At 40.4% G+C, this 25,204-nt stretch overlaps 2 protein-coding genes across 11 annotated transcripts in view; one reads left to right on the forward strand and one right to left on the reverse strand.

Moving 5' to 3' along the window:
- The window catches only part of STAG1 (stromal antigen 1), a 190,526-nt gene extending 166,858 nt beyond the window's left edge, over nt 1–23,668 (forward strand). For 4 of the 5 annotated variants that reach the window (XM_030494156.1, XM_030494152.1, XM_030494157.1 and 1 more), the window contains exons 28-35: nt 480–608; nt 4,432–4,637; nt 6,774–6,945; nt 10,102–10,212; nt 11,131–11,245; nt 12,310–12,390; nt 12,482–16,445; nt 21,130–23,668. In XM_030494156.1, coding sequence (XP_030350016.1) covers nt 480–608; nt 4,432–4,637; nt 6,774–6,945; nt 10,102–10,212; nt 11,131–11,245; nt 12,310–12,390; nt 12,482–12,505 — 838 coding nt within the window. In that variant the 3' untranslated portion in view covers nt 12,506–16,445; nt 21,130–23,668. The remainder of the gene's footprint in view (nt 1–479; nt 609–4,431; nt 4,638–6,773; nt 6,946–10,101; nt 10,213–11,130; nt 11,246–12,309; nt 12,391–12,481; nt 16,446–21,129) is intronic. The other variant, XM_030494155.1, reaches the window with a different exon arrangement.
- PCCB (propionyl-CoA carboxylase subunit beta) overlaps nt 7,079–25,204 on the reverse strand; it is a 35,661-nt gene continuing 17,535 nt past the window's right edge. For 2 of the 6 annotated variants that reach the window (XM_030494162.1, XM_030494164.1), the window contains 9 exons: nt 24,026–24,149; nt 23,184–23,291; nt 20,114–20,214; nt 18,854–18,952; nt 18,607–18,700; nt 16,039–17,580; nt 15,111–15,204; nt 11,389–11,589; nt 7,079–10,840 (listed from right to left, as the gene is read on the reverse strand). In XM_030494162.1, the coding sequence (XP_030350022.1) occupies nt 17,459–17,580; nt 18,607–18,700; nt 18,854–18,952; nt 20,114–20,214; nt 23,184–23,291; nt 24,026–24,149 (648 nt within the window). In that variant the 3' untranslated portion in view covers nt 7,079–10,840; nt 11,389–11,589; nt 15,111–15,204; nt 16,039–17,458. The remainder of the gene's footprint in view (nt 10,841–11,388; nt 11,590–15,110; nt 15,205–16,038; nt 17,581–18,606; nt 18,701–18,853; nt 18,953–20,113; nt 20,215–23,183; nt 23,292–24,025; nt 24,150–25,204) is intronic. The other 4 variants (XM_030494160.1, XM_030494161.1, XM_030494158.1 and 1 more) reach the window with 4 other exon arrangements.

Genomic DNA, 25,204 nt, shown 5'->3' on the forward strand with positions numbered 1-25,204 from the left:
TTCAAGACACACGTGCGCCCTTATTAGATAATGTGAAAGTAAATTGTTTTCAAACGGTAAAGCCAAGATAAGGCAGAGGTGCACATATCAATGTTCTGGTAAGTCAATTCTCTGACTCTTAATGCAAAAGGTCTTGTTGTATCTTACGTATTATTGCAAGCTTCTGCTTCATGCAGAATCAAGAGCGAGCCCGTTGGCTGTTCCTGCTAAGGCAGAGCTTGCAGCACCTGGCAAGTTCTTAGGTTGTAGTAGGTCCCTTCTCAGCACGTGACTAAAATTGTGTTGTCTTTGAGACTGAATCCTCACAAATCGAGAGGGAACATTTGACTTTCCCTTTGTCCAAAGCACCTGTTTGCTAGCAGTGAAGAAGAAAAGAAAAAGTTACAATGGGATGTAAAGATACAAAGAGTTCCATGACATGCAACATTTTTTAAATTGTATAACAAATATCTGAAAATGCTAATATTTCTTTACTGCAGAGATGGCATAGAGTTTGCCTTCAAATACCAGAATCAAAAAGGACAAGACTATCCACCTCCTAACCTTGCTTTCCTTGAAGTGCTTAGTGAATTTTCTTCTAAACTCTTGCGACAGGATAAAAAGACTGTGTAAGTGATGCTCCTTTTCTTCTGTGGGTTTTGCTGGGCTCTGTTAATCACTGTAGTGTGTGGCTAAGCTCTCTGATTTAAGGTTTTCACGACCTAACAGGCTGTAGGAAGTCCCAGTGAGACATTCCACATGCATAGTTATTCATCATTTTATATTTTAAAGTAATAAAAATAAATGAGAAAAGGAGATTCGGATCCACTGATGAGGTGTGTTTGAGACCTCACAAAACAATGTTCCTTAGAATTTCCGATGGGGCACTGAAAATAAAAACCTATCTTTTTCCAGACTAGAATTAAAAGGAAATGAAATGTTAGCAGTGCAGTACATTTACAGGCCTGTGAACCCCACAGTTAACATCTGTTTCTGTTACATACTTACCTAAAATGTAAATGTATATTTGTTGTTTAGTTTAATATATTGAGTTAAACTTGGAAATAAAGGTTTGTCAAGGCTTCTGTTACTGGCACAATAGGATAGAGGAAGAGGCTTGGAGAGGACACTTGTTGGTTAGGACAGAGCAGGGTGGCGGAGAGCTGACAGGCTAAAACAAGCAGCCTGAATTTGATGTGGTAATTACTGCAGGTCAGATGAGGTATTGTTGATAAGATCTGAATAAAGAGCAAGAAATCCTGCGTTATGAGCAACATTTGAACAGACTGTCAAGAGGGGCTGCAGAGATCAGCACAATGGGCAAAGAGGAAACTGCATTATTAAGGGCAAGCTCACAGGATGGACATGTCAGCATCACTGCAGAGAATGCTGTACGTTTCTTCTGTGTTATGTGGAAATATCTGGGATTTGGCTGCAGCACAGAAGTAGTAAGGCAAAAAGGAAGAGGTCTCCAGTCAAAAATCAGCCAAGCACTACGTGCCCAGTGTACAACTGAATTCTTTGAATAGCTCTTTTAGTCATTTAAAAAATGCAGTTGCCATAAATCTTATGATTTCTGGTTATAGACATCTTTCCAGTCAATTTTCTGACCACAGTGAGTGTAAGTCTTACATATCTAACTACCTCAACTGACTCTTTATGTCAAACTTTTCTGTAGTTCTTTTGTGAAGACATTTGTTTTAAAGGACTTTTCTATTAGGGCAAACAGTTATGAATACTACAGCTTTATATGTGTTATAAAAAATGGATCTTTATTAACTTTGTATCATTTTTAACATATACACACTTGAACCAATTTAAATCTTTTATTGTATCAGTCATTTGTCAATTCAGCAAACATAGTAGAATAGGTGAATGAGCCTCGGAACTGGATGATCCAGTTGGGCTAGCTTGGCACTCAATTTCTGAAACTGCTTTTCATTGTTATATCCTTGAATCTTGTCAACCTTTGTCCTTTCTTCAGGACAGGGCTTAAGGATAATAGGATTTTATGACTATCTTCCTAGCTGAACCATAGATTCTCTTGCATCTATTGGTTTAAATGCCATTAGCCTCATTCCTGTGAATTCTAATTTTGTGAAGCTTATCCTTCATGTAGAGTCATCACCCTTTCGGTAAGTTTCGTCAGTGTCTAAAAGTTAAAGTTACATCATTGTGTACAGTTTACAGGACCTGATCCTTGAAATTAAGTGCTTCAAGACTTCTTGTTCCTTTGCCTTCTATGTGGCCATTTCATATTTGTTCTTGAAGGTTCCCCATTCATTGGTGCCCACATACACAACCACTGCCTTCTTTTGCAGGATTGTAAAGATTGATGATTTTATCTGTCTTTATTGTAGTCATCTGTCTCTGAACTGTTGACTTTTGCTGAATCTGAAGATCAGTGAAAAGAAATAGGTCCTTTAGTGCGTCATTTATCTGATCTTATCTGCTTTAAGATGAGTTCAGACATGCCCTGGATTCCATTGGCTGTGGTGACTATGTAAAGAGTCAAGATAACTTGCTTATATGTAAAGATTTCTTCTGGAGATATCTACATTCCTTTCCTTGAGATACCTGTCATGGTTGCACCCATCGGGCAGTGGCTGCATTGCCCATAGCGCTTCACTGACCTTACATACTCAACTATACTCTGGAGAATTGATTTGCCCTTCTCTGTAGCATGACTACTCCAATCCTCAGGGACCTCTTCCCCCTCCCTCCAAAGGGGTTGCCTATGAACAGGAAGGTACTTGACCACCATCTGGTGGAGAAGTCCTGTGTACAGGATCCTCTACCTCCTGCCCCGGCTCCATCTCCTCCCGCCAAGTTACTGTCTCTAAACTCAGCAATGGACTGTTAGTTTGGAGTGTTCTAGAATAACCCTGAAAGTCTCATGAGCATAGAGCTGCCTGTCTCCCACAAGTTCTTCAGCTTGGCTTCCCTACCTCAAAAGAATGAACTGTCTACCCAGTATGTCTGCATGTGTCATCTGCCCTTGGTACAAAATACCCTTCCTCTCACAGTTCAGCAAACATTGCTCTTTTGCAGGGTTCCTACTTCCTTTCTGGTTTACTGCTGGCTTTTTTTGGGGGGAGAAGAAAAGCAAAATGTTTCTGGTTTGGGAATAGAGCAGCATTGATTTCAGATAGCTTTCCTATCCTATTTATTTATTTGACTTCTTGGTTTATGAGTAATATCCACAATTAGTGATAGCCATTTATGGGTATATTCAAATCTATGGATTTAATATAAAACTATACATTTAAGGTACCAGGCTCTTACACTTGGCAAAGAAAGATTTATACTAATGCAGTTACAATCACACAAGGCAGATGCAGGCAGGGAGTTTCTGAGGAATTCATCTAAGACAGCAGAGAAGTGAATTGCCCTGTGGAGGCATTCTTTTCCATGTATTTTTCTCAAATAGAGACTGTTAGCTTAGACTAGACACCTGACTGTTGGGTGTCTGACATGAGATCAGGCAGAGCTCAGTGGCGTGTCCTGACTCTGGAAATTCAGAGCTTCTATCCTTGCTGGAGCTGGTGAGAACTACCACTATGAAGCTCCTCTAAAATGCTGAGCAAAAGTTGTATCACCTTTGGCATCTAATCGGCAAAGAACTCCCAAGTGGTGTAGTTTTTTCTTCCTCACAGTTTGGGCATAACCTGTGCACTCTAGTTCTGTAAATATAAATTGGATGCAGAAAAACTTCCTGGTTTTCATGACTATTCTGCAGATAGATTCTATGAAGTCATGAAACACTCAAGTGTTACGCTATTTGGTACTGTAACACAGAGAGAGAGAATAAACCCGTGCAGGGTTTGGGTGTTACTCAATATGCACATAAAAAGGGGAAGGAAGAAGCAGTCGCAATATTTAATAAAACAGCAGACAGAAAACACACGGGAGGGAGGTTGCTTGGTTCCACCCTTATGTTAACATGTGTGTATTGGATTTCTTCATGGCAGTGGAATAGGTCTTCAGCTGTTTTATCAGCAAATGACTGCTTGTAGAAGAAACCATATTTCTTGTTCCAAGATGCAAAAGGATATCCTACATCCTCACCATAGGGGTTCTAATTCAGTCTGTCTGTTGACACAGTAGCAATATATAGAAGTGGCTTCCTCACTAAGCAAATCAGAAAAGGTATTTGAGTAGAGTGTGCTGCGAGTGATCGCAGCCAAATGTGGAGGAAGATGTTGGGGAGACAACGTTTATTGTTTATGTGTGAGTAACCTGTGCGTCATTAACTGCGTTACCTTGTTTTCAGGGAATGCCTTATATTCTTATTCAGTCAGAGATACAATGCCCTATCAGCATATGTTATTAAAATAATGAAGCATCATGCAGGATTTATGTTAAGCTCTCAACAGTACAAATTGGGGCTGCAGGTTAATTAAAGAGGGAACAAAGTGTTGTGCCTCTGTACTCATTGTCTTTTATTTTCAGTCACTCCTACTTGGAGAAGTTCCTGACAGAGCAGATGATGGAAAGAAGAGAAGATGTTTGGCTTCCACTCATTTCCTATAGAAACTCACTAGTTACAGGTGGTGAAGACGACAGAATGTCCGTTAACAGTGGAAGCAGCAGCAGCAAAGCCTCTTCAGTGAGGAATAAGAAAGGACGGCCACCACTCCACAAAAAGAGAGTAGAAGGTTTGTGTGGGTTTAGGTTGCCTCATTTTGTACCTATATTGCAGGTTTCCTTTTTAGGAGCCCTTATGGTTTATCAGTTAATGCTGAACTATATGATATATTCTGTATGTATTAAAACAAGACAGCTGCAAGTTTCTCTTGAGCTTGGACGTGTCTTTATGAGAAATACCATTGCGAGTCCTTATTCTTGTTCATCTTCATTGAGATTTGCAGATTCAGAACTATTAAAAGCTGTTACTGAAGTTGGAAACAGGAGGTGTTTGTTGTTATCAGCTCTACACCTTTCTCAGTCATGGACTTCTGGTTTTCTGCCTCTGCTTCAGTCTGGAGCTGTTGGTAATTAACAGGGTGTTAGAGCAAACCCGAGGCAGAAGATCTGATGCAGGACCGCTGGAGAACACTAAAAACAGCTTCTTTTAAAATGGTATTAATAGCCAGTGTCTGTATCTATGCTCTTTCTGTGACTTCAGGCATGTTCATTGGGAATTTGGCTACGATAGCACATTTCTCACCAGTTTGCCTCTGGTTCATCTGTATGATGTAGTGTATACTTTTGTGAATATAAATTTACAGTTTCACTACAGAGTAGGTGTAAGAGGGATCTTTAAACTTCAGGGATTTTTCCAAGGTCAGTATCTATGGTAGTAACTCCTCAGTAAGGGATCCAATGCCAATTTGCCTGAATATACAGGAATTTCCCAAAACAGTCTTCAAAAGTTTGTGCATAGGCACTTCTACAATCTGGCCCCTTCTCCACTAGAGCTTTTGTTGAGCAGTATGTGCACCAAGTCCTTCAGTTTCTTATAGCCAACCTGGAGTTCAGGTAGATAAAATACTGCTTCCTTTCTTCAGGTACTGTTTTGCTTCCTTCAGGATGCCATGATTTTCACAGAATTCAACTGCTGAGGTTTTTTTTTCTTTCCTCTTGTTACTGTTTTCATTTTATTTGTGTTCTACCAGTGCCTTTTCTTTTTTCTGGGAAGTGCAATAATGTCTTTGTTTCCTTGCAAGGCAAGTCTCAGTCTTATGACACAGGTTTTAGGCATTGTTTGCCTCATGATCTTTCATGTCCTCTTTCAGTGAGCAATAGAAGGGGAATTTGCAACATTTTCCATTTGAATATCCCCTTTCTTTGCAACAGTTCTGGGCCTGAATTTTCCATGAACGTAACTCGCTTATAATGATGTAGGCCAAATCCATGGTTCCCAAAAGAGCTGACTGTACAGCAGTTTCCACTGGGAGATCATCTAGCTGAGCCAAGGATTTATCTCCCTATAGGCCGAGTGGTCTAATGTCACTGTTCTCTACTGTAACCCCAAATTCCCCTGTTGGTAATTGGTGGCTGGGAAAAGACTGATGAACACTGCCTCTCATGGGGTGCTCTTGGAGGTAGGCTATGGGCACGTCCTTTGCATAGTGCTAGTACAGCTTCCTTCCTCTCCAGTTTGCTCCCTTTGTGAGATGAGCACTGTACCCCACTTAGACCTTCAGTCACCCTCCAACCTCTAAATGTGCTGTCTGAAGCCACTGTTCAGAATTCACACGAGCCAGACCCCTTCTCTTGTTTCAGATGCTCCCTATGCAGTCCACTGAAATGGTTCTTATTAAGCTTCTAAAGATCTGTGCTGACCAGATTTTGGGGTTTATGCTCCAACCTCAGCTTAGTGTTTAACTGTATCTTAGTTGCTGTGTGCATGTGAGATTAACGGTCTTACATTTAGATTGTAAACTCAGTAATTGGGAATTATCTTTGTTATATGTGTGCAAGACACCCAGCAATAGAGGTAGTGCTGCAATATGATATTTGCAATGATTTCTGATTGTTAAGTATTTCTACTTTACCTTGTTTATCACTGAGAAGAGCTGTATAGTAATCCTTCCTTAAAAGAACACAAAATTAAATGAGCTGAAAAATTTATAATTTCAAGCATTTACCCACTTGTTTTAAAAGCCGCTAAACTGTTGAAAATCTAGATGCAACTAAAATTAACTGTATCAAAGCGTGTCAGCAGCTGGAGGGCTGTCAGTGCTAATGTGAGGTGTGCATTCAGAGCTGGCTGAACAAATTCTGACAGTGCAACACTGCACTGCCCCTTATCAGAAATGTGTCATTAATTTAAAGTGTCCTTTTTCTAGATGAGAGTCTAGAAGGCTCATGGCTGAACAGGAATGAAAACATCCATACTCCAGGGACACTGCAAGCACCACAGCTCACCTCAACTGTCTTGAGAGAGAACACTAGACAAATGGGAGAGCAGATCCAGGAGCATGAGTCAGAGCAGGGATCTGAACAAGATTTTTTACACAAGTAAGTGTTGCCATTTCAGTATCAAGCACAATGAGCCAGGCAAAGGAGTTACATGTTATTTACACAGGAAGTCTTAGTCTATGGCTCCATATATACAGCATTTATTTGCAAAAACAACTGGAAATGTCTTGGCTATAGCTCAGCAATACTTTATTTTCAGTTCCCAGGAAGAACATGTTGTCATGAAATCATGGCAGAAATTCCCTACGTTAAAATTGTCTCATGGCATGACCATATGGTTATGGTTAAATCTTCGTAGTGTTTGTGCCCCCAGGTTGGATTGAAATGTTTCCCTGGAAGACTTGTTAGATGTTGTCTTTTCTTGCCGTCTGCCCTTTGTCATAGCGCAGTTATTGGTCTGCAGGCATCCTAATGATTTCTTGTAAATCAACTCTTCAGTCCAGTTCTAGCTGCTGAGCTAGCATTTCCTGTTTCTGGGATCATTGCCATCTGCCAAGTTTATTTTGCCCTAAATAACACATAGTTTTTGTCTATGTATTTTTGTCACCCAATTCCCATTTTATCACCTCCATTTAGAGGGGGAAGAAAATGTTGGTTATTATGTGACACTACTTTAGGACTAGAGATCTACAGAGAATATTATTATGGGTATTATTTCTATTAATTTGAGGATACAGAATAGCAATATCTGTTTTGGAGACTATAACTTTCATAGCTGAATGCACTGATGTAGCTGTATTAAAAACTCATGGTACGCTGGCCCGATGAATGAGGTCTCGACCAATGCACTATAGTATAAACCAGCCAGATTATGCCTCTTGGGTTTCCTCCAGATTTTGTCCATCGTGGTTTTCTTGATATATGTTCCCCAGGTTCCCAGTTCTTACTGAACATGCACTCACCCTGCTTGATCCCTGCTTAATCCTAAACTTCCCTGCCTCATCCTGCATTCTTTGATCATAGCTTTTTCTAAATAGAAATAATTAATAGTGGTCATTTTTGCCTTGGAAGGTAAAATGTTCTGCAAAAATAAATAAAATAAAAACAAAATTAAAAAAAAAATCTAAATTATCTAACAAAATTATCTAACTAGATTTAACAAAATCTAACAAAATCATCTACCAAAATTGAAAAAAAGCTACCACAATCTAACAAAATCATCTAACAGAATCAACTAAATCTAAAAAAAAACCTAACAAAATCTACCATATTCTAACAAAATCATCTAACAAAATTAACTAAATTGAACAAAATCTACCAAAAACTACCACATTCTAACAAAATCTAACAAAATCATCTAACAAAATTAACTAAATCTACCACATTCTACCAAACTCTACCACATTCTAACAAAAGCTACCAAAATCTACCAAACTCTACCGCATTCTACCAAAATCTACCACACACTACCAAAATCTACCAAATTCTACCGCATTCTACCAAAATCTACCACACACTACCAAAATCTACCAAACTCTACCACACTCTACCAAAAGCTACCACATTCTAAAAGCTACCAAAATCCACCACACTCTACCAAAAGCTACCAAAATCTACCACATTCTACCAAACTCTACCACACTCTACCAAAATCTACCACATTCTAACAAAAGCTACCACAATCTACCACACTCTACCAAACTCTACCACATTCTAACAAAAGCTACCAAAATCTACCAAACTCTACCGCATTCTACCAAAAGCTACCGCATTCTACCAAAAGCTACCAAAATCCACCACACTCTACCAAAAGCTACCAAACTCTACCACACTCTACCAAAATCTACCACATTCTACCACACTCTACCACATTCTAACAAAAGCTACCAAAATCATCTAACAAAATTAATTAAATCTACCAAAAGCTACCAAACTCTACCACATTCTACCAAATCTACCACACTCTACCAAACTCTACCACATTCTACCAAAAGCTACCACACTCTACCACATTCTAACATCTAACACAAAATCATCCTAAAAAATCATCTAACAATATTTAACAAAATCTAGCTAAATTACCTAAATTATTTAACTAAATTTAACAAAATTATCTAACAAAATCATCTAACAAAATTATATCACAAAATTTAATAAAATTTAACTAAATTAGATTTAAAAATTAACAAAAGCTAACAAAGTAATCTAAAATAATTAACAAAGTTTAACAAAATCTAACAAAATTCTTACAAAAGCTAACAAAATAATCTAACAAAATTATCTTACAAAATCTAAAAGCTAACAAAATCATCTAAATTTAACAAAATTTAAAAAAAATTTACAAAATCTAACCAAATCTAACAAAATCATCTTACAAGATTTAACAAAACCATCTAACAAAATCAACTAAATTTAACAAAAGCTAACAATCCCCTAAAAAAACCATCTAACAATATTTAACAAAATCTAAATTATCCAAATTTAACAAAATTTAACAAAATTATCTAACAATCTGATAAAATTCTTATAAAAATCTAACAAAAATCTAACAAAAGTAAAATTTAACAAAATTATTTAATGTAGCAAAATCTAACAAAATTATTTAACAAAACGCAACAAAATTCTCTCATAAAGTTATCTAACAATTTAAAAATAAGTAAAAATAAAATAGTTAAATAATAAAACCTGATGTTGCTCTCCAAGAACTACCCTTAATTTACTACTGTTTGCTTGTGCTGCAATATACATAGCAAATCTGTTGCTGTATACTACTGGATTTAGCTGGTATAGTATTTAAGCTATTTACATGTGGGCTAAGTTAGTGGATGCTAATCAGGGTATATGTTTAAAAGCAGTTTGGTTTTCATGTTGTGTGACAGTTTTGTTTTTAAATGTGTGTCAGTTACTAATTTGGATCTATTCTTGCTCTTATTTTGCCTGATCTGTGCAAGTGAAGTAGGCTTTAGTAGTACACCCACTTCAGGTGTCTGTCACACTAATGAATGAGCAATGTTGCCATTTTATGTAGCTGGTTTTATTACAACAATTAAGGGAATTTTTTTGTTTGTGCACACATACAGTGAGAGGAAACAAGTTCTGGAAGGGAATCCATAAGACATGTACAATGATGGGATGTGATTTAAATATCTTAATCTGAAGCATGGCCAGACGCAATACTTGAGTAGATATATATTGTCTAAAAAGCCAACTCAGAATTATTTATGTTCTCAGTCATAACACTGCTTTGTTTCTTAGTCCCCAGATGCAGATATCTTGGTTGGGCCAACAGAAGCTAGAAGATTTAAATCGAAAGGACAGGACAGGCATGAACTACATGAAAGGGAGAACTGGCGTAAGGCATGCAGTGTAAGTGTTCAGAGCATCCTCAGCTTCACACCAGAACCATTTTAGACGACAGTGCCTCAAGTTAAATGTCACCTTTTCTGGGTTGCTGCCTCAACTTCTGTGACATTTGACCTGTTGTTAATGAAGGCAGTGTAACAGCTCGGTGCTGCTGGAACGGACACTGGGCCATGTGGCTCTCTAGCCCAGCATTCTGCTTCCACCCATGGCCATAAGCAGCTGCCCAGTGAACAGAGCAGACACAGCACAATTCCCTGCTACTCTCTCCCAGCCTTCAACTTCTTCCATTTTCAGGGGGTTCCCCGATTTGTCTGGTAAGTTCCCCATGAACTCATCTGAGTTGTTGCCAGCCTTCCCATGAAGCTGCTTAGGCTTCTTTCATCTACATCATCTTTTGCCAAGGTGTGCCCCCAAGCAGCTAATGGAGGGACCACACATGGGTGAATGCTGAAGCATTCTGTTGTACAAGGTGCTCTGGGGCTGATCCAACCCAGTCTTCCAGAACATCTTTCAGGATGGGGGCCAGAGGCTCCAGCAAGATCAGGTCCTCAGAGTGTTAGAAACTGGTCTTGGATTCGCTGCTGGATTTCCAGGGATTTACCAGTGATCCTGGCACCAGTGTAATTCTTTTCTGGAAAAGGCAAGCAAACACAGTGAGGTTATTGCCGTTCTCGTTAGGGACAAATTTAATTACTGTTTATAATGATATCACACGGGACTTGCTGCTTTTGCCCCTGCAAGCGCTAGGTTTGTTTTTACATAAGATTTTCTTCCAGTTAATATTGCAGAAAGCACACTGGCTTTAGCGTCAGCATGAGGTTCTATATGAAGGCATTGAGGGATAGGATTTCTGCATTCTTTGTGATGATGAAAATCATGGGTGAGGTTGAAATGACTTTTTCTTTCTCATTATTTAATCAGACGAGGTCTAATGGAAGATGACGCTGAGCCCATCTTTGAAGATGTAATGATGTCCTCACGAGGTCAGCTAGAGGATATGAATGAAGAATTTGAAGATACAATGGTCATTGATCTGGTCAGTAAATCTTATTAACAGCAAGTTTAAAATGGATGAGAGAGAATTTAAAAGGAATTTTAGAAGCGCAAACAAAAAACATTTTAAGATTTTGAGCCAGATTTTCTTGAGCAGAAATTATCCGAATGCTCCCTAGAACTTACAGCTGCAGATTCAGGAAGGTGAGCTGCTCATCACCCAACACTCCCACATCCTCCTCAGGGCTGCTCCATCCAGTCTTCACCCAGCCTGTATTTGTGCTTCAGACTGTCCCAACCCATGTGCAGGACCTTGTACTTGGCCTTCTTGAACTCCATGGGATTTTCACTGGCCCATCTCTCCAGGGCCCTCTGGATGGCCTTTTCCTTGTAAAATAGGAAAAAAGAGCCATTTGCATTATACACCTCACCATTTTTATCCTTACCTATTTCTCCTTTTACATGCGAACAATAATGCACGGGTTACTTTAGGACTGGGCTATAATTTCTTGGAAAGAAAATTTAGGCAGTAATTCAGTTGCTGCTGCTGAATACCAAGGTTATTGCTAGCATCAAGTAAGTAAAATCTCTCTTTCACTAGTAATCCAAGGCAAGGAAATGAAGGAATTTGATCAAGACAGTGAAGATCACGTTTATTCTTGTGTTCCTAGGGAAAGACCACATACAGGGTTTAATTCTCAGAAACACTACTAAATCTTAAGTACCTTTTTTTTTTCCTAAACCCATTTTTTGTCAGGATCAGAGCTGAAACTTCGCCATAAACTTAAAAGCATAAAGACAGTTAAAGGACAGTTTTTATGCAGTGTGGCTGACAGTTCTAAAACAAGAACATCCTTAAATCAGCCACAGCCTCTCGCCAGTCCTTATCTGTGAGCACAGACTTAAAACTACTTTAGCTTTCACCCCAGGCCTTAAATAAAGCGTGAATGTAAGAAGCACTCGCCTATGCCAGGGCCTACCTTTGTATCAGACCCTCTAGGGAAGCCCACACAACGCCAGATGTACCTGCTGGCTGCAGAGCCACGTGAATCCTTTGTACCCAGGCAGTTGCTGCTATGTTCTAAACCTGCTGCCTCCTCTTTTTAGCCACCTTCAAGAAACCGGCGAGAACGGGCTGAGCTGAGGCCAGACTTCTTTGACTCTGCGGCTATCATTGAGGACGATTCAGTAAGGCTTTACTAGTACCATTTCCTGTTTATCTGTGGTTCTGATGACTGTTACCCCTCATTGATTACTGTCTTTTAAATCATTTTTCTAGGGATTTGGAATGCCTATGTTCTGAAGTCTGGTGAAGACATTTTACAAATTTGGAACTCTATTGTTTAGAGCTAGAGGCCTATATACTGTGATAGCTTGTATGAAAACCACATTTTTGATGTGATACGGTTTGATTTTTAACCAAATGATTGAGGTCAATCCCTTTTTGTAGTGACAGAAAGAAGAGGAACTTCTTAATGACAGAAGGGAATGTGGCCAATCCAGTCACCTCAGAAGGGCTGACCTGAAAAATCATTTGTATCCCTGTTCTTGACTGTCCTAATACAGATATTTTTTTTTCGGGATGAGGAAGAAGTTTTAAATTGTTAAGACAGCTGTCGAAATAAACACTGTTCTACATATGTTTTCTGAAAACAACATTGAGTGAAAACAGAACTTTTTAACTTTATTTTTCTGCTGTACAATTTAAAACAGTTTTAACATTTGCCTTTTTATGTTTTAAGAGCTAGCCATTTTTATTAAACCTATGCCTATCAGCCATTGACTAGCGATGATGCTATAAGCAGGTCATTCTGGCTACAGAAAAGTGTTTTTGAACACACTGGATTTGATTAACATTATGGTACGCTTATATCCTCTCATAGGCATTGAGAAGAACACTCTTGTAGAAGAGGTTAGAATTCTAATGACGTGCATCTCTGCCAAAAAATTTCAGATTCTGATATGATAAACCCAGATTTTATACTCTTGAGAAGATTTATTTTTATTTATAATGGGACATAAAGTAAGAGATGTCCGTGAAGCCACTTTTCCAACAGACGCTGTGTAACATTCATTTTATATAGCACACGGGGACACAAAAACAGTAAATTTTCTATTGGTACTTGCTCTGTGCATTTTTAGCAACTTATACCAGCAAATAAAGTATTCTCAGTAAAACACACAAATGGTTCTCAAGTAATCACTTTGCTGTTTTTACTACCTACTTCAAGCCCTGCCAACCCAAGGTACATAAACAGCAACTTTCCTAGTCAAAAAAAGAAGTCAAGGGTGGGGGAAAGGAATCACTTTAGCATAACTAAAAGCAATTTTAACTGTACCATAAACAAAGAGAAAGTCTACTTTCCGTGCCGTAAATACCCTTTTCCGCTATTTTTGTAAATTAATTTTGCCAGTTAGAAGTACTGTATGTGCTGCATAGAAATTTGTGCTTAGATGGTGAAGTTCTTAAGCTTACAATGGAATACAGCTACATTTTCAGTGTTAACTGTGCATATTAAGAGTAATTCTTTGGGGGAGAAAAAGAGAAGATTTTGCAAAAAAGTTAAAAACGTCAAAAAAAACCCAAACCATTCTCAGCTAATTCATTGTAATAAGAGATTTTTCAATGTCTTCAGTAATTTGGAATTCCGTTATGACTCTGCCTAGTAGCTGCTACTTAGTTTAAACTGGCCCGATACCAGAGGTGCTGCCCATCCACAACTTGCACTGACTCTAGGATCTCAAAGAATCAGCCCCAAAATGTTAATCTTCCTTTCTGCGTTCTAACATTAGCATTTGAGACATGAGGCAGATTGACCCACTTGAAGCACAGCAGGTTTAGAGGTGCTTTTTTTGGTTTTTTTAATAGCAACTGCAAAATAATCATGGAGCTTTTTTTTCCTGTTACGAGCTTGTTGAAAAACAAACCAACACGCCGATGCCCAGTGCTTATTTGCTGGGAGGGAAAAAGATCTTAAAAACAAACCCGCCTTTCACTCAGCTGAGGTTTGTTTCTTACAACACGTGCAGTTCTCAGACATGGTTGCCAAAAATGTCTGACTAGGTAATTCAGCCATTCCTCAGATGGTGGTTGGGTAATGTATAAAACCTGAGAAGTAGCTGGAACCTTATAAAATCACGTTACCTCCCTTCTTATTCTGTCCACCCCAACAGTAATAGGGTGGGCAGGAATGGCTGCATTAAATTGTCATCACAGTAACCCTGTGAGCATAGTAGCATAATAAATGCTGCCTGGTTTGAGTCACAGTCTCAGACAAACCTTGTGCTTCACAGTCCTCTGTGTGGAAAACTGATTCCTAATTTAACATTGTAGAATACTGTATAACAAACATTTATTATCACGGTACCTGCAATGGGTTTCCAGTTCAGTTTGCAGTCAATAGGTTTTTGTATTATGAGTGTCTCCTTGATTGGTTTTGCTAGTAATTCTGTAAATTGTACATTTACAATATGAGGTTTTTTTTTTCCTTTTGTACAATTTAAAACTGATGCTTCACCTTTCATTTAATAAACTATTCAAAATCATGAGTATGATGAGCACCCTCTTCACTATAACTTTCTTTTAAATGCTCGTTTGGACCATCACATCTTACCATCCCATTTCTTAGTAGACAAAGGAGATATTGAAAGGTGGCTCTCGTGGTCCAGGCTTCACACCCAGATTCCATAAGCTACCTCACCCACTCAGCTGCAGCGCAAAGGAAAACCCTGCCTGCTCTGTCTTATTTCCCCCCTCTACTCTGGCGGATTTTTGGATTTTGGTTGATCTGGGAGGGCTTTATTGTGAAATTGCTGTAAATCTGGTAAGTCATCACCCAAGTTGGGAGAGTTGCTTTGTTAAAACTTAACATTGTCTGAACTGTCACAAATTACGAGGAAAATCTCACCTTCCTGCCCTGTATGTCTGAAGCGAAGCGGACAACATGCTAAAGGCTTGGAAGGTCCAACAACCAGCTGGGCTAAATGGAGTTTCACGGATCCCTGCAATGAAAGTCCTCTTGTTATTTCCCATGCCTCAGAGAGAAAGGTGCCATGGTTGTCCAACCTGTGAATGAGTTCATCTCTGTAGCATTAAAGAAAAACTGACTTATTTCTCACCTGGCCCACCTCCTAAAGAAAAATCATCTGAGTCAGAGAAAGGAACAAGATGCCACAGGTGAGGAACAGGGATAGGATTCAAGGCCTGAACTGCACTCTAGGACTACTCCCGAGAGACAGCCCAGACGCTGCATCTCCAACTGCTTGTAAGTGATGGTCAACTCCTAATGCACTGTGGAACACAGTAAGTAACAGTAAGTCACGCTTCTAAGTTCAGGGGCTGCTTTCTGTTGAAAGGATTTGATTTTATTTCTGTTGTTTCTGCAGGTGACTGGAATTCAAGAGAATCTCAAGTAGTGTGGCCAGAACAGCTTCCCAGTGTGCTTCCAGAGCATTGTGCTACTAGAACGACTGACTGCTTGGGAATCAAGGGGATATAAAAGCCAAGTTCTTGTCCTGGCAAGGAACAGAAGAGAGGATGAACTCTATAGAACTAATGAGGTTAGGAAACAATTAAGGTTGTATTTTTGTGACAATGACAACTGGGTTTCTCAGTGTTTCCTCCTGACACTGGGCAGGCTGAAAAAGCTATGTGCTTATTGCTTCACTTAATACAGCTTTTGCCTCTAAACCTGGGACAGCCACCAGTGACTCTCAACTACTAATTACATCTGAAAAACCCTCTTGGTCCTTACAAACTACAGCTTCTCTCACAGTTACTGAAGAACTCACTTCATGGCAATGACCCTTAACATATAACATTTCAGTTTACCTTACCTTGTTGTTGCAGCCAGCTCTGTGTTCCCTGGGGCAGCAGGTACAGGCATCTGCTCATAGCACATGTTTCTGCTGCGGTACCACCAGGTACATTCCTGCAGGTAGCTTCAGTGTGTCTGCAGCCAGGATGGACAGTACATCTGTAACATGAAGACATTGCCTCCAGCTAGTACAAACGATGGAGCTGGGACTTGAACTTGAAACACTCCTTCTGTACTGTGTTCTCAGATGATTTTTAGTTGTTGCCCTCTCCCACCAGGTACAGACTCCATGCTCCATGGCTGTACTCACTCGGGCACTGGCTGCACTTACCTAGGAAGAGATGCTACCTGCCAAGTTGCCATCTTGTCTTTCTTCCACTTCAGGCACGTGTCTGGGGAGTGAACAGCAGCAGCTGCAGCGTGCAGGTAGGGTAGTTCTCTGTCTTCTAATACACTGCTATAGATTACTGAGGTTACTTATAACTGACAGATAATTAAAGAAGTTCATGTGCTTGACAGCTGTTTGCAGTAGTGCTAAACATGCTGACAGCTGTTACTCACTACCTTCTGGGGCTGTAGTTAAAGTGCAGCTTCTAACGAAGAGAGTGAGCACAGTGACCAGGGCTGATCATCTGTAGTAATGCTATTGCAGTGGTTCCTCGTGAGTCTGGCAAATAATCATAGAAAAAAGGCTGGGAAGGGCCTCTGGAGGTCTCTGTTCCAATCCTCTGCTGAGGGAGAAAAGCCCCCCATGCCCAGGGAGAAGAATTCTTGTGTCCCACCAGAATTACCTTTTTCCCCAATGTGAGTGCATTGTCTCTTGTCCTTTGAGAGGAGACTGGCCCCACAGCTCTTAACTACCTGTGTCACAGCCTGGAGGCCACTGGTACCAACCCAAGACCCAGTGCTCCTGCAGCCAACATGTAAAAGCTGCGAGTCAGGACAGTCTAACAGAGGAACAGAACAGGTTAGTCTGAGACTGGCAGGGCCTGGATTCCAGTGCATTGAAATCCAAGCTCAGGATTTTTCTAAGTCTGTGGCCCAGGAAGTGGAGTCAGACTCCAAAGGTGGACCAAGGCTAGACTTGAACTCACCAGGGTCTGACTCCTGAGCAGTGAGAGGTCACTGCAGCTCTGCCTGCCCAAGCCACCTCCAGGGCCTACAGGATGGAGCAGCCCACAGAGCATCTGACCTTGCGCAATTTGTAACAACTCACCTGCAGCAGGCATAGCAGGTTGTGTCGATTATTAACCCACCAAAATGGGTTTATAGAGATGAAGTGATAAGACCCCAAATTAAATGACATATGTACTATGATTTAATGGTCATTAGCAAAATCAAAATGAAAAGACTATTTCCATTGCAAAGTAGAGCTGCACTTAAACATAGAGTTCAGAATACTGCTGTGTCTTCCAGCATGGCCAAGCCCCTCCTCACGCTCACAGTGGGATATTAGCATGTTTCTTCCAGGGACTGGACTGTGTTTTACCAGCCAGCACATCTAGGTCGTGGCAGATGCGCATGCGCGTGGTTGAAGGTTGGATGATATCATCAACAAACCCTGTAAAGGAAAGAAAACAAAACCTGACCAACCATGAAGTGTTTGCTTGCTTCTCAGCCTGCTGTAGCAAGGCTGCAGTGTCAATCAGCTAAATCAAAACAGTACTTGGAATAAACAGTTCACAAGTTACAAATTAACTTAAGAAGATAATTTAAACAGCCTGAAAAGGCAATATTCCTGTGTCAGCAGTTTTTAAATTAGAAACATTTGGGGGGTTTAATTTTTTCAAAAGTTAGTAAGCCAAAAAACGTTAAGGAGGGGCTTTACTCACCGAGTACTGCACCTGTTACTGCAAAGGTTTAGACATACCATCTCCTTCCATTTACTACTATTAGTCTGACTAAAAGATTTAGAAGTATTGAATAGAAGAGACATCCCTTGACTTTGCACATGCAGGGAGCTGGGTTTTTTCTGGCTCAGACAGCAGTAGTAGATAGTCTACTGCAAAACCAGAGGGAGGGATATACTGTGCACAGTGTTTATGGTGGAAAACAGCTTGGCTAAGTCTTCCCAGCTCTGTGGTGCTAATAATGGGATTTAAATGAAGTACAAACCCTATCAACAGAGTAAGCCAGCACAACTGGAAATGGAGAGTGCCAGCTCCAGAGCCTGCAGAACTGCCTTCCACAGCACAGTTAAGGCTTCAAAGCCAGAAGGAAAAACAGTGGGAAAATTTACTCCCAAGAGTCCTGGGTAACATCACTAAACTGAACCAGACTCTGACCCTTTCTTAAGGCCACTGTCAAATAGATTTGTCAAAGCACCTGTACTTCTGAGGGAAAGGCTGAGGTTTGAGATGCTTTCCAGTGTCTATGAAATTGAAAATCTGCTTTTCAGTGCAGTCCCCACATCTTACCAGTTTCTTCCCATCTGAAGATGTTTTGTGTTTTTTGACAAGCTGTGGTCAAGCATCACCTTTCTGACTCAGGCACAAATGTCACTAACAATAAGTTACTAAGCAGCTACAAATTTACTACATGCAGTGACAAACTCAAACAAGGGACACAAAGTGTGAGAGAACCATACCTCTCATGGCAGCAGGAAAGGGGTTTGCAAACTTATCCACATATTCTGCCTCTGCATCTGCTTCTTTTCCTCTGAAAATGATCTGGACAGCACCCTAGGAAGATGAAGTTTACATGTCAGTGATAGTAGCTGTGCCTGTACAGAGGACATTTGTGTGCTCTACCAGCCCCTTCCCCCTGCCACACTGTACAGATGTGCATTCCGGTCAGCTGCTTCAGAGCCAGTGTGAGAGTCAGCCTGGATTTACCTTTGCACCCATCACTGCCACCTCCGCAGTAGGCCAGGCATAATTTGCATCTCCTCTTAAATGCTTTGAACTCATCACATCGTAGGCACCCCCATAGGCCTGGAACAAAAACCAAGGGATTAATTAGTGTGAAGTTGCTTGCAGCAGCAATAGCAGCAATAGTTCCTCTTGCAGCTTTTACTATACCAAAAGACAAGCAAGTGGGGCTAAATTTTACCTGAAAGAGACCATGATACCTCCATTTGGCTACACTCTCCTAGGACTAGATGTCTCTTCAACTAGAACCACAAAGAGCAAGGAAGGGAGTTGCTGGTAACTAAGACCCTTGTTGATGGCAGGTAGGGAGGAATCACCCTGTATCTTGAACAGCAGGCCTCAAGCCACACTGTGCACATGCACGCAAACAAACGGCGTGCTTCTGGAATTTCCTGGCCAGGGAATGCAGCACTCGGGCTCTGCAGCGCTCCACTCTGGTACTGGAAGCGCTCCAGGTGGCAGTGATGAACAGATACTGCAGAACTGCAGAGCAGACTGCAGTACAGTCTGTTGCAAGGCATTACTGAAAGCTACAGCAAGGCTGCAAACTTGGAAATAAAGGATGGCAATATTGAGAAGAATCAGAGAAGGCAAAGGCACAGCAAGAAGGAAAGTAACCTATCAGAAAACAAAGCAGGAGGGGCAGACCAGTAAAGAAAAAGCTAAGCCTTTTAGGACCTAGGAGATCTCTGAGCTTATGGCAGCATGGTATCAGGTACCTTGCAGAAAAAGAGAGGGGAAAAAAATTAAATAGACTACAGCAACAGTATATGGAAGAAGAGAAACCATGTAAGCATGAAACCTGCAGGCATAACGTAAGAAAGATACAGTCAGCACTGGTTTTGGAAAAGGAGACTGAAGTGGCAAGAACAGAGAAAGAAGATTTGCTGTGTGCAAACAGATGGCATGTCCTCAGTGAGACAAGCTGGGTGACAGAGGACAAATACTTGACTGAAGGCATTCCAGGGAGAAAGCAAAGAGCAGAAACATGTGATTTTAGAGGAGTGCAGAGGCACAAGGAATGAAGGAGCTGAGGTAATAGTCTGAGAATAGAAGAAATGGCCTCTTGTAACTTGACATAAAGAGGTGTTACCAGATGGGACAAATGGAGATGTGACAACAGAAAGCACAAGTGGGACAGATGGACAGAGCTTCGCACAGCTAAAATTGCTACTAGTGAAAACAAGAACTCCAACAGAGCACCACGGAATTGTGCCAACTTACCTTTCTGGTGATGATAGTGATTTTAGGCACAGTTGCTTCTGCAAAGGCAAAGAGTAGTTTTGCACCATGACGTATGATTCCACCATACTCCTGAGCCGTACCTACAAATGACAAGGAATTTCTTTCATTCCAGGGAATTCACAAAACTCCGTATGCAGTTTGGCATCATCATCCGTTACTGGCAGCAAACCTAACAACAACCAGAGCTGTGTTAATATCCAGGAGAAGGCAATACCAGGCAATGGTCTCCATCAGATACTGAGCAACACTATGGAAAGACTCTCACCAAAAGCAGCATGTATTTGTAGATAAGGTCACAGAACCAGAACACTCACCAGATGGTATCTTCCTAGGAACAAAATACAGTTACATCATTTTCAGGACTTCAACTGTGACTAGCAGTGAAAAACACAACCTAGATTCACTTCTCCAAAAACCCACTCGTCCAAATCCCCTTTTTTCTAGGCCATACTGAAAGGCACTTTGACTATCAGAGACCTATCCCAGTTGTTCTTCGAGCAAGCCCAAGATGATGGACCTTAAGCAATGGAGCATGAATTCCTCTGTAAGGATTCTTAGCAGATGCTGCTGGAGAATGATCATATACAGCAAACATGAACACAAGTCATTTGTTTTACAGTTCTGTCCCTAACACAGGCCTCGCTGGCTTGACTTGGAAACAGCCATCCCATATGCCTTATTTGTAGGATTTCTGAATTTCAGACCACTGGATGTAACTCTACAATTACTTTCTAGCAGTTTATCCACCTTTTGACTTTTGCTTTTGGCACCTGAGATAACCTCTTAGAGTACTTTGGGCTCTTTTTAATTGATTTCTTTTTTAAATGTAAGATCTTAAAGAAAAACTCTTCAGTGAGCTGTAGTAACTCACTGGGTGGCCTGACTTTAATGTTTCCCTCGGTGTCATTTGAGTGTCTAATAATTTACAAATTGTTACACTTAGAAATGCCTGTTCTCAGCTACAGCTTCACTTTTGGTTGTTGTTTCCCCTTCAGCCAGTGGGACTTGTCAAGCCTACAGAACCTTCCTCGCAGCAGCACTCAGAACCGGCACAGCAACAGCGTGGGCACAGCTGGGATGTTCAGCCTACACCTGGAAGCTGCAGAGCACTCACAGACCCTGTGATCTACTCCCAGTCTCAGTTTCTAATTCACACTTAGAACAGCACAGCCAGGCACTTCAAATACTTCAAGTGTAAGACCATTCAGCTGTTATTTGAATTATTTACACTGTCATCCATGGCCAAGTAACAAACTCTTCTGATCATAGATTCAGCCCCAAACTTGTTCTCAATACATGTTTTCATCCAGCTATGGGTTATGAATGTCTTAAATGTCATCTCTGTGCACACCTATTAAAGTATTTGGATCACTAACATTCAGTCTTCTGTACTGCACTGGGAGATGAGGTGACCACCACCTTCAGAATTTGTTACTTAATCTGAAATTTCTAATGCTATTGTGCTGATCTTTTCAAACTCCTAAAAATACATCAGTTTAGGATCACTGCCAAGCCTCAGGTCTCCTCTTATTAGCTTTTGTTTATCTTCACTCTCATGTTTTCAAACCAACATTCTATTATGCAATACTAAGTTACTACTTTTAATTAGCTGTATGGAAATAGCTTTTGTCTTGGATTCTGAGCAGCTGTCCAAATCTAGATTCCTGCAGTGGCCCCTGAACTAAGCTGCTGCTTGGTCCACCTCAAAGGAGGAGGGGATGTCCACAGCAGGAGAGAAAGGAGAGAGGGCAGGAGGGAAGAAGAAGGTTCTGTTAACGCGTTCTGTATTGCCTCATTGTTCAAACATGTATCAAACTAAGAACTGGAATGTTGACTCGTGACATTTTGATGCTTTGATAGCCGTAGAGGCCTTGAGGCAAACCTTGGTTTATCCAACAGTATTAACCTTATACTTTCAGTGGTATGAAAGACGTAGCATGTTTATCTGTATAACATTCATAGTCCTCTCACAGCCTGTTTTCTAATAGGTCATTTTAATATTAACTGCTCATGTAGCCTATGCTGGAAAAAGTCTGATCTCAGACCTTTCCTTACTGATTCACGTAAAGCTTCTCAACTATGGGCATTCTTTTATCTAAAAAATGCCTTGAAGCATGAAAGAACCAATGATACAGAGAGGGGGGTTTGTATATAACTGAATCAACAGCAACCAAGGATGTACTTCCCCCCACCCCGTAGCTTCATCCTTTTACACATTTGGGCATTAAGTACAGCAGATTAAGCTGGTGGATGAGGTAGACAGTTTCTCTTCCTGCAGCAAAGCGTTCCTAGTGCTGCTTTGACCAGTGGCCTCCCTGACCACAAGAGAATCAGTGGTGCTGTGCTCTCATGTAATCCTAACCAGAGGGCTCAGAAACAGTGTGCTGGACTGCTTTCCACTGCCTCTTGGGCAGCACAGTCTTTGCAGGGCCTTCTGCTACCACACTATCCAGGTTACAAGCTTATAAATAAAACAGCATCTAAATAAAACAGCTGAGCATTTAAAGGGACAGGGAGTCTCCTTATAATAAAAAAAACCCCAGTGCAACTTCCATACTATTTATGACAAGGGCAGCATCTCTAAGAAATGCAGAGGTTTTTTCTTGGACAGGCCATAGTCACAGCTGTGCAATTGTGCTGGAATTCCAGACAGTAGAACAGAGCTTTCCAGAGTGTGATATACCCACAGTCAGCCCTGGCCAACTGGTCATCCCAGCATCTCTATCAGACTGCTAAACATTCTGCATTGACTTACTGCATGAACTGGCCCTCTCCTCCAGCAAGCCCTGCAAAGCTTTGTGACCTCAGAACACACTTAGTGGCATAGTTCAGGCGCTTCTTTAATTTTCCTGCAATTTCTTGCCTATTTCAATCTCCTTTTGTAATAACTACTGTACTTAGAATAGAGTTTCTGTCCCCAAAGTGGGATTTTAAAACCTGGCTTATTTAAGTCTGAGGTAAAGTAAAGGTCTTCTCACAGAGTTTTTAAAATGAGTTTTTAACACCAACCCCACCCTGCAGTGAGGTAAGATATAAAGGCAAGGCTTACCTGGCAAAAATCCAGGAACATCCACAAAAGTAATCAGTGGTATGTTGAAAGCATCACAGAAACGAACAAAGCGGGCTCCTTTTACAGAAGAATTTATGTCTAAGCACCCTGAAGTTAAGAAAACAGGATAAGGTGTTAACAATTCCAGTGATCTGCTAATGGCAGTAATTCAAGACAAAAATCACACTATTTTAGCTCTACTGTCTTCATAAAACAGAACCAAAGCTTATCTGTAGACAATGCAGAGATAATCTGCCAGGAAGTTTGCCTGGTTTAGAACTAAGATTAGAGTACAAACTACTCTACATTCAAGGGGAACTCATTTCATTTGTCTGAACGCTGTGCATAAAGACTTTCTATTCTCCAAAACAGCAGTTCAAATTCATTGTATTCTTGCAATTTGAAGTATTTTTTTCTGTCATTTTCTCTTTATTGATATTTTTCAGCTCAATCATGTTGAAAGGCTACAGCGTTCTCCATTAAAAAAAAAAATAGTCTACTAATATTGTGAGAAACTTGAGTGGCTTTGGTAAACACACTGCAAAGTTTCTGTTCTGTTTCAGTGTATTTACAATTTATTATGTGCTGTTATATTAAACTAAAACACATTTTGTATAAAGGCATCTATGTGAAATATTAAAAGCCAAATGATGACTAAAGTAATATGAAAACCTGCTGTCTAGTATCTCTATAGTCATATCTTGTCAAGATTACAAAAGAATAACACATCATATTGGGTCATCTGATTTTCCCAAACAAAAAGGCACAAACATTAAAAACAAGGAACAAAACAGTCATGATTGGTGACAGTTTCACACCAGACTTGTACAGCCAGCTCTAACCTGATGCTACTTTGGGTTGGTTGCCCACTATCCCAACAGTTCGTCCATTCATCCTGGCAAAGCCAACAACAATATTCCTGGCGTAGGAAGGCATGATCTCGAAGAATTCCCTTTCATCGACAACCTACAAGAGTGAGAGTTAGGCCCTTATGAGGACTGACATAGATACATACATATAGATGTATATTTCTTTACAGAGGCAAACACAAAATCAGTTATGTCAGTATTGCAACTTTTAAAACACATCAGAATTCACAGAATTAAAAAGAAGGAGGAAGACAGACACCTTTTAGTCCCCCTTTCAGCCTTCATTCCAGGAATTAACTAGTGCTGCACTTATCAGAACTGCCGCTTTGGCATTCCATCAGAGAACATCTGTCTGACACCTCCTCGGTAGTGAGCCTTTTTCCCAGCTTACAAGAAATTGGCATTTCAAATCAGATGTCAAGAACTGCCTTCTCGCAACTTAGTTACCGGCAGACTACATTTGCAAAGAGCAAGTCCCGGTGATACAAAGCAAATAGTACTTCCCAGAGCTCAGGAACGCTCCAGGACACAGTTAATACATACTCTACTTCCTTGCATGTTCGGAGCACTAAATTAACAGAGGCCAATACAAAATTCCCATGTTCAAAAGAGATCATCATTACAGATGGAGCAGTAGCGACACCTATACATGGATGCCTACCTAGTGTTTTCTACTAGAATTCCTTGTTTTCAACTGTTTGTGACAACTTTGCCAATGCAGACTGCAGTTTGCCAGCCATTTCTGAGCCTAAGACAAATGAAAAGTAGTGGAAAAAAAAAAATACATATTATTGAAGTAGTGTTATTTCTTTCCTTGATATTTCTCAAAGTCCATGGGAGGGCTTTGGGTTGTTTTCCTAATTCTCTTAAGGATGTTTTTTTAGATTTCACCTTTTACCTTGAAGCAGTAGTACTGAAACTCAGAATGGAAAAATCCAGAGATTAAAAACATCCTGAGCTTGCTTTCTACACTCAAATAAACCTGAATGTAGCCAGTTGCAAACTGAAATGTGGTGGCTGAGTGAGTGTGTGGGGAGAAAGTCCAATAAAATAGCAAAAGGGAGAAATATGTAAAGGTCCTACAAACACAGCTGACACCAACACCACCATTTGAATGCCCTGCCTTGAAAAGGAGTCAGTCCTAGGTTCATC

This window comes from Strigops habroptila, chromosome 8 (genome assembly GCF_004027225.2).
Source record: "Strigops habroptila isolate Jane chromosome 8, bStrHab1.2.pri, whole genome shotgun sequence".
NCBI lineage: Eukaryota > Metazoa > Chordata > Aves > Psittaciformes > Psittacidae > Strigops > Strigops habroptila.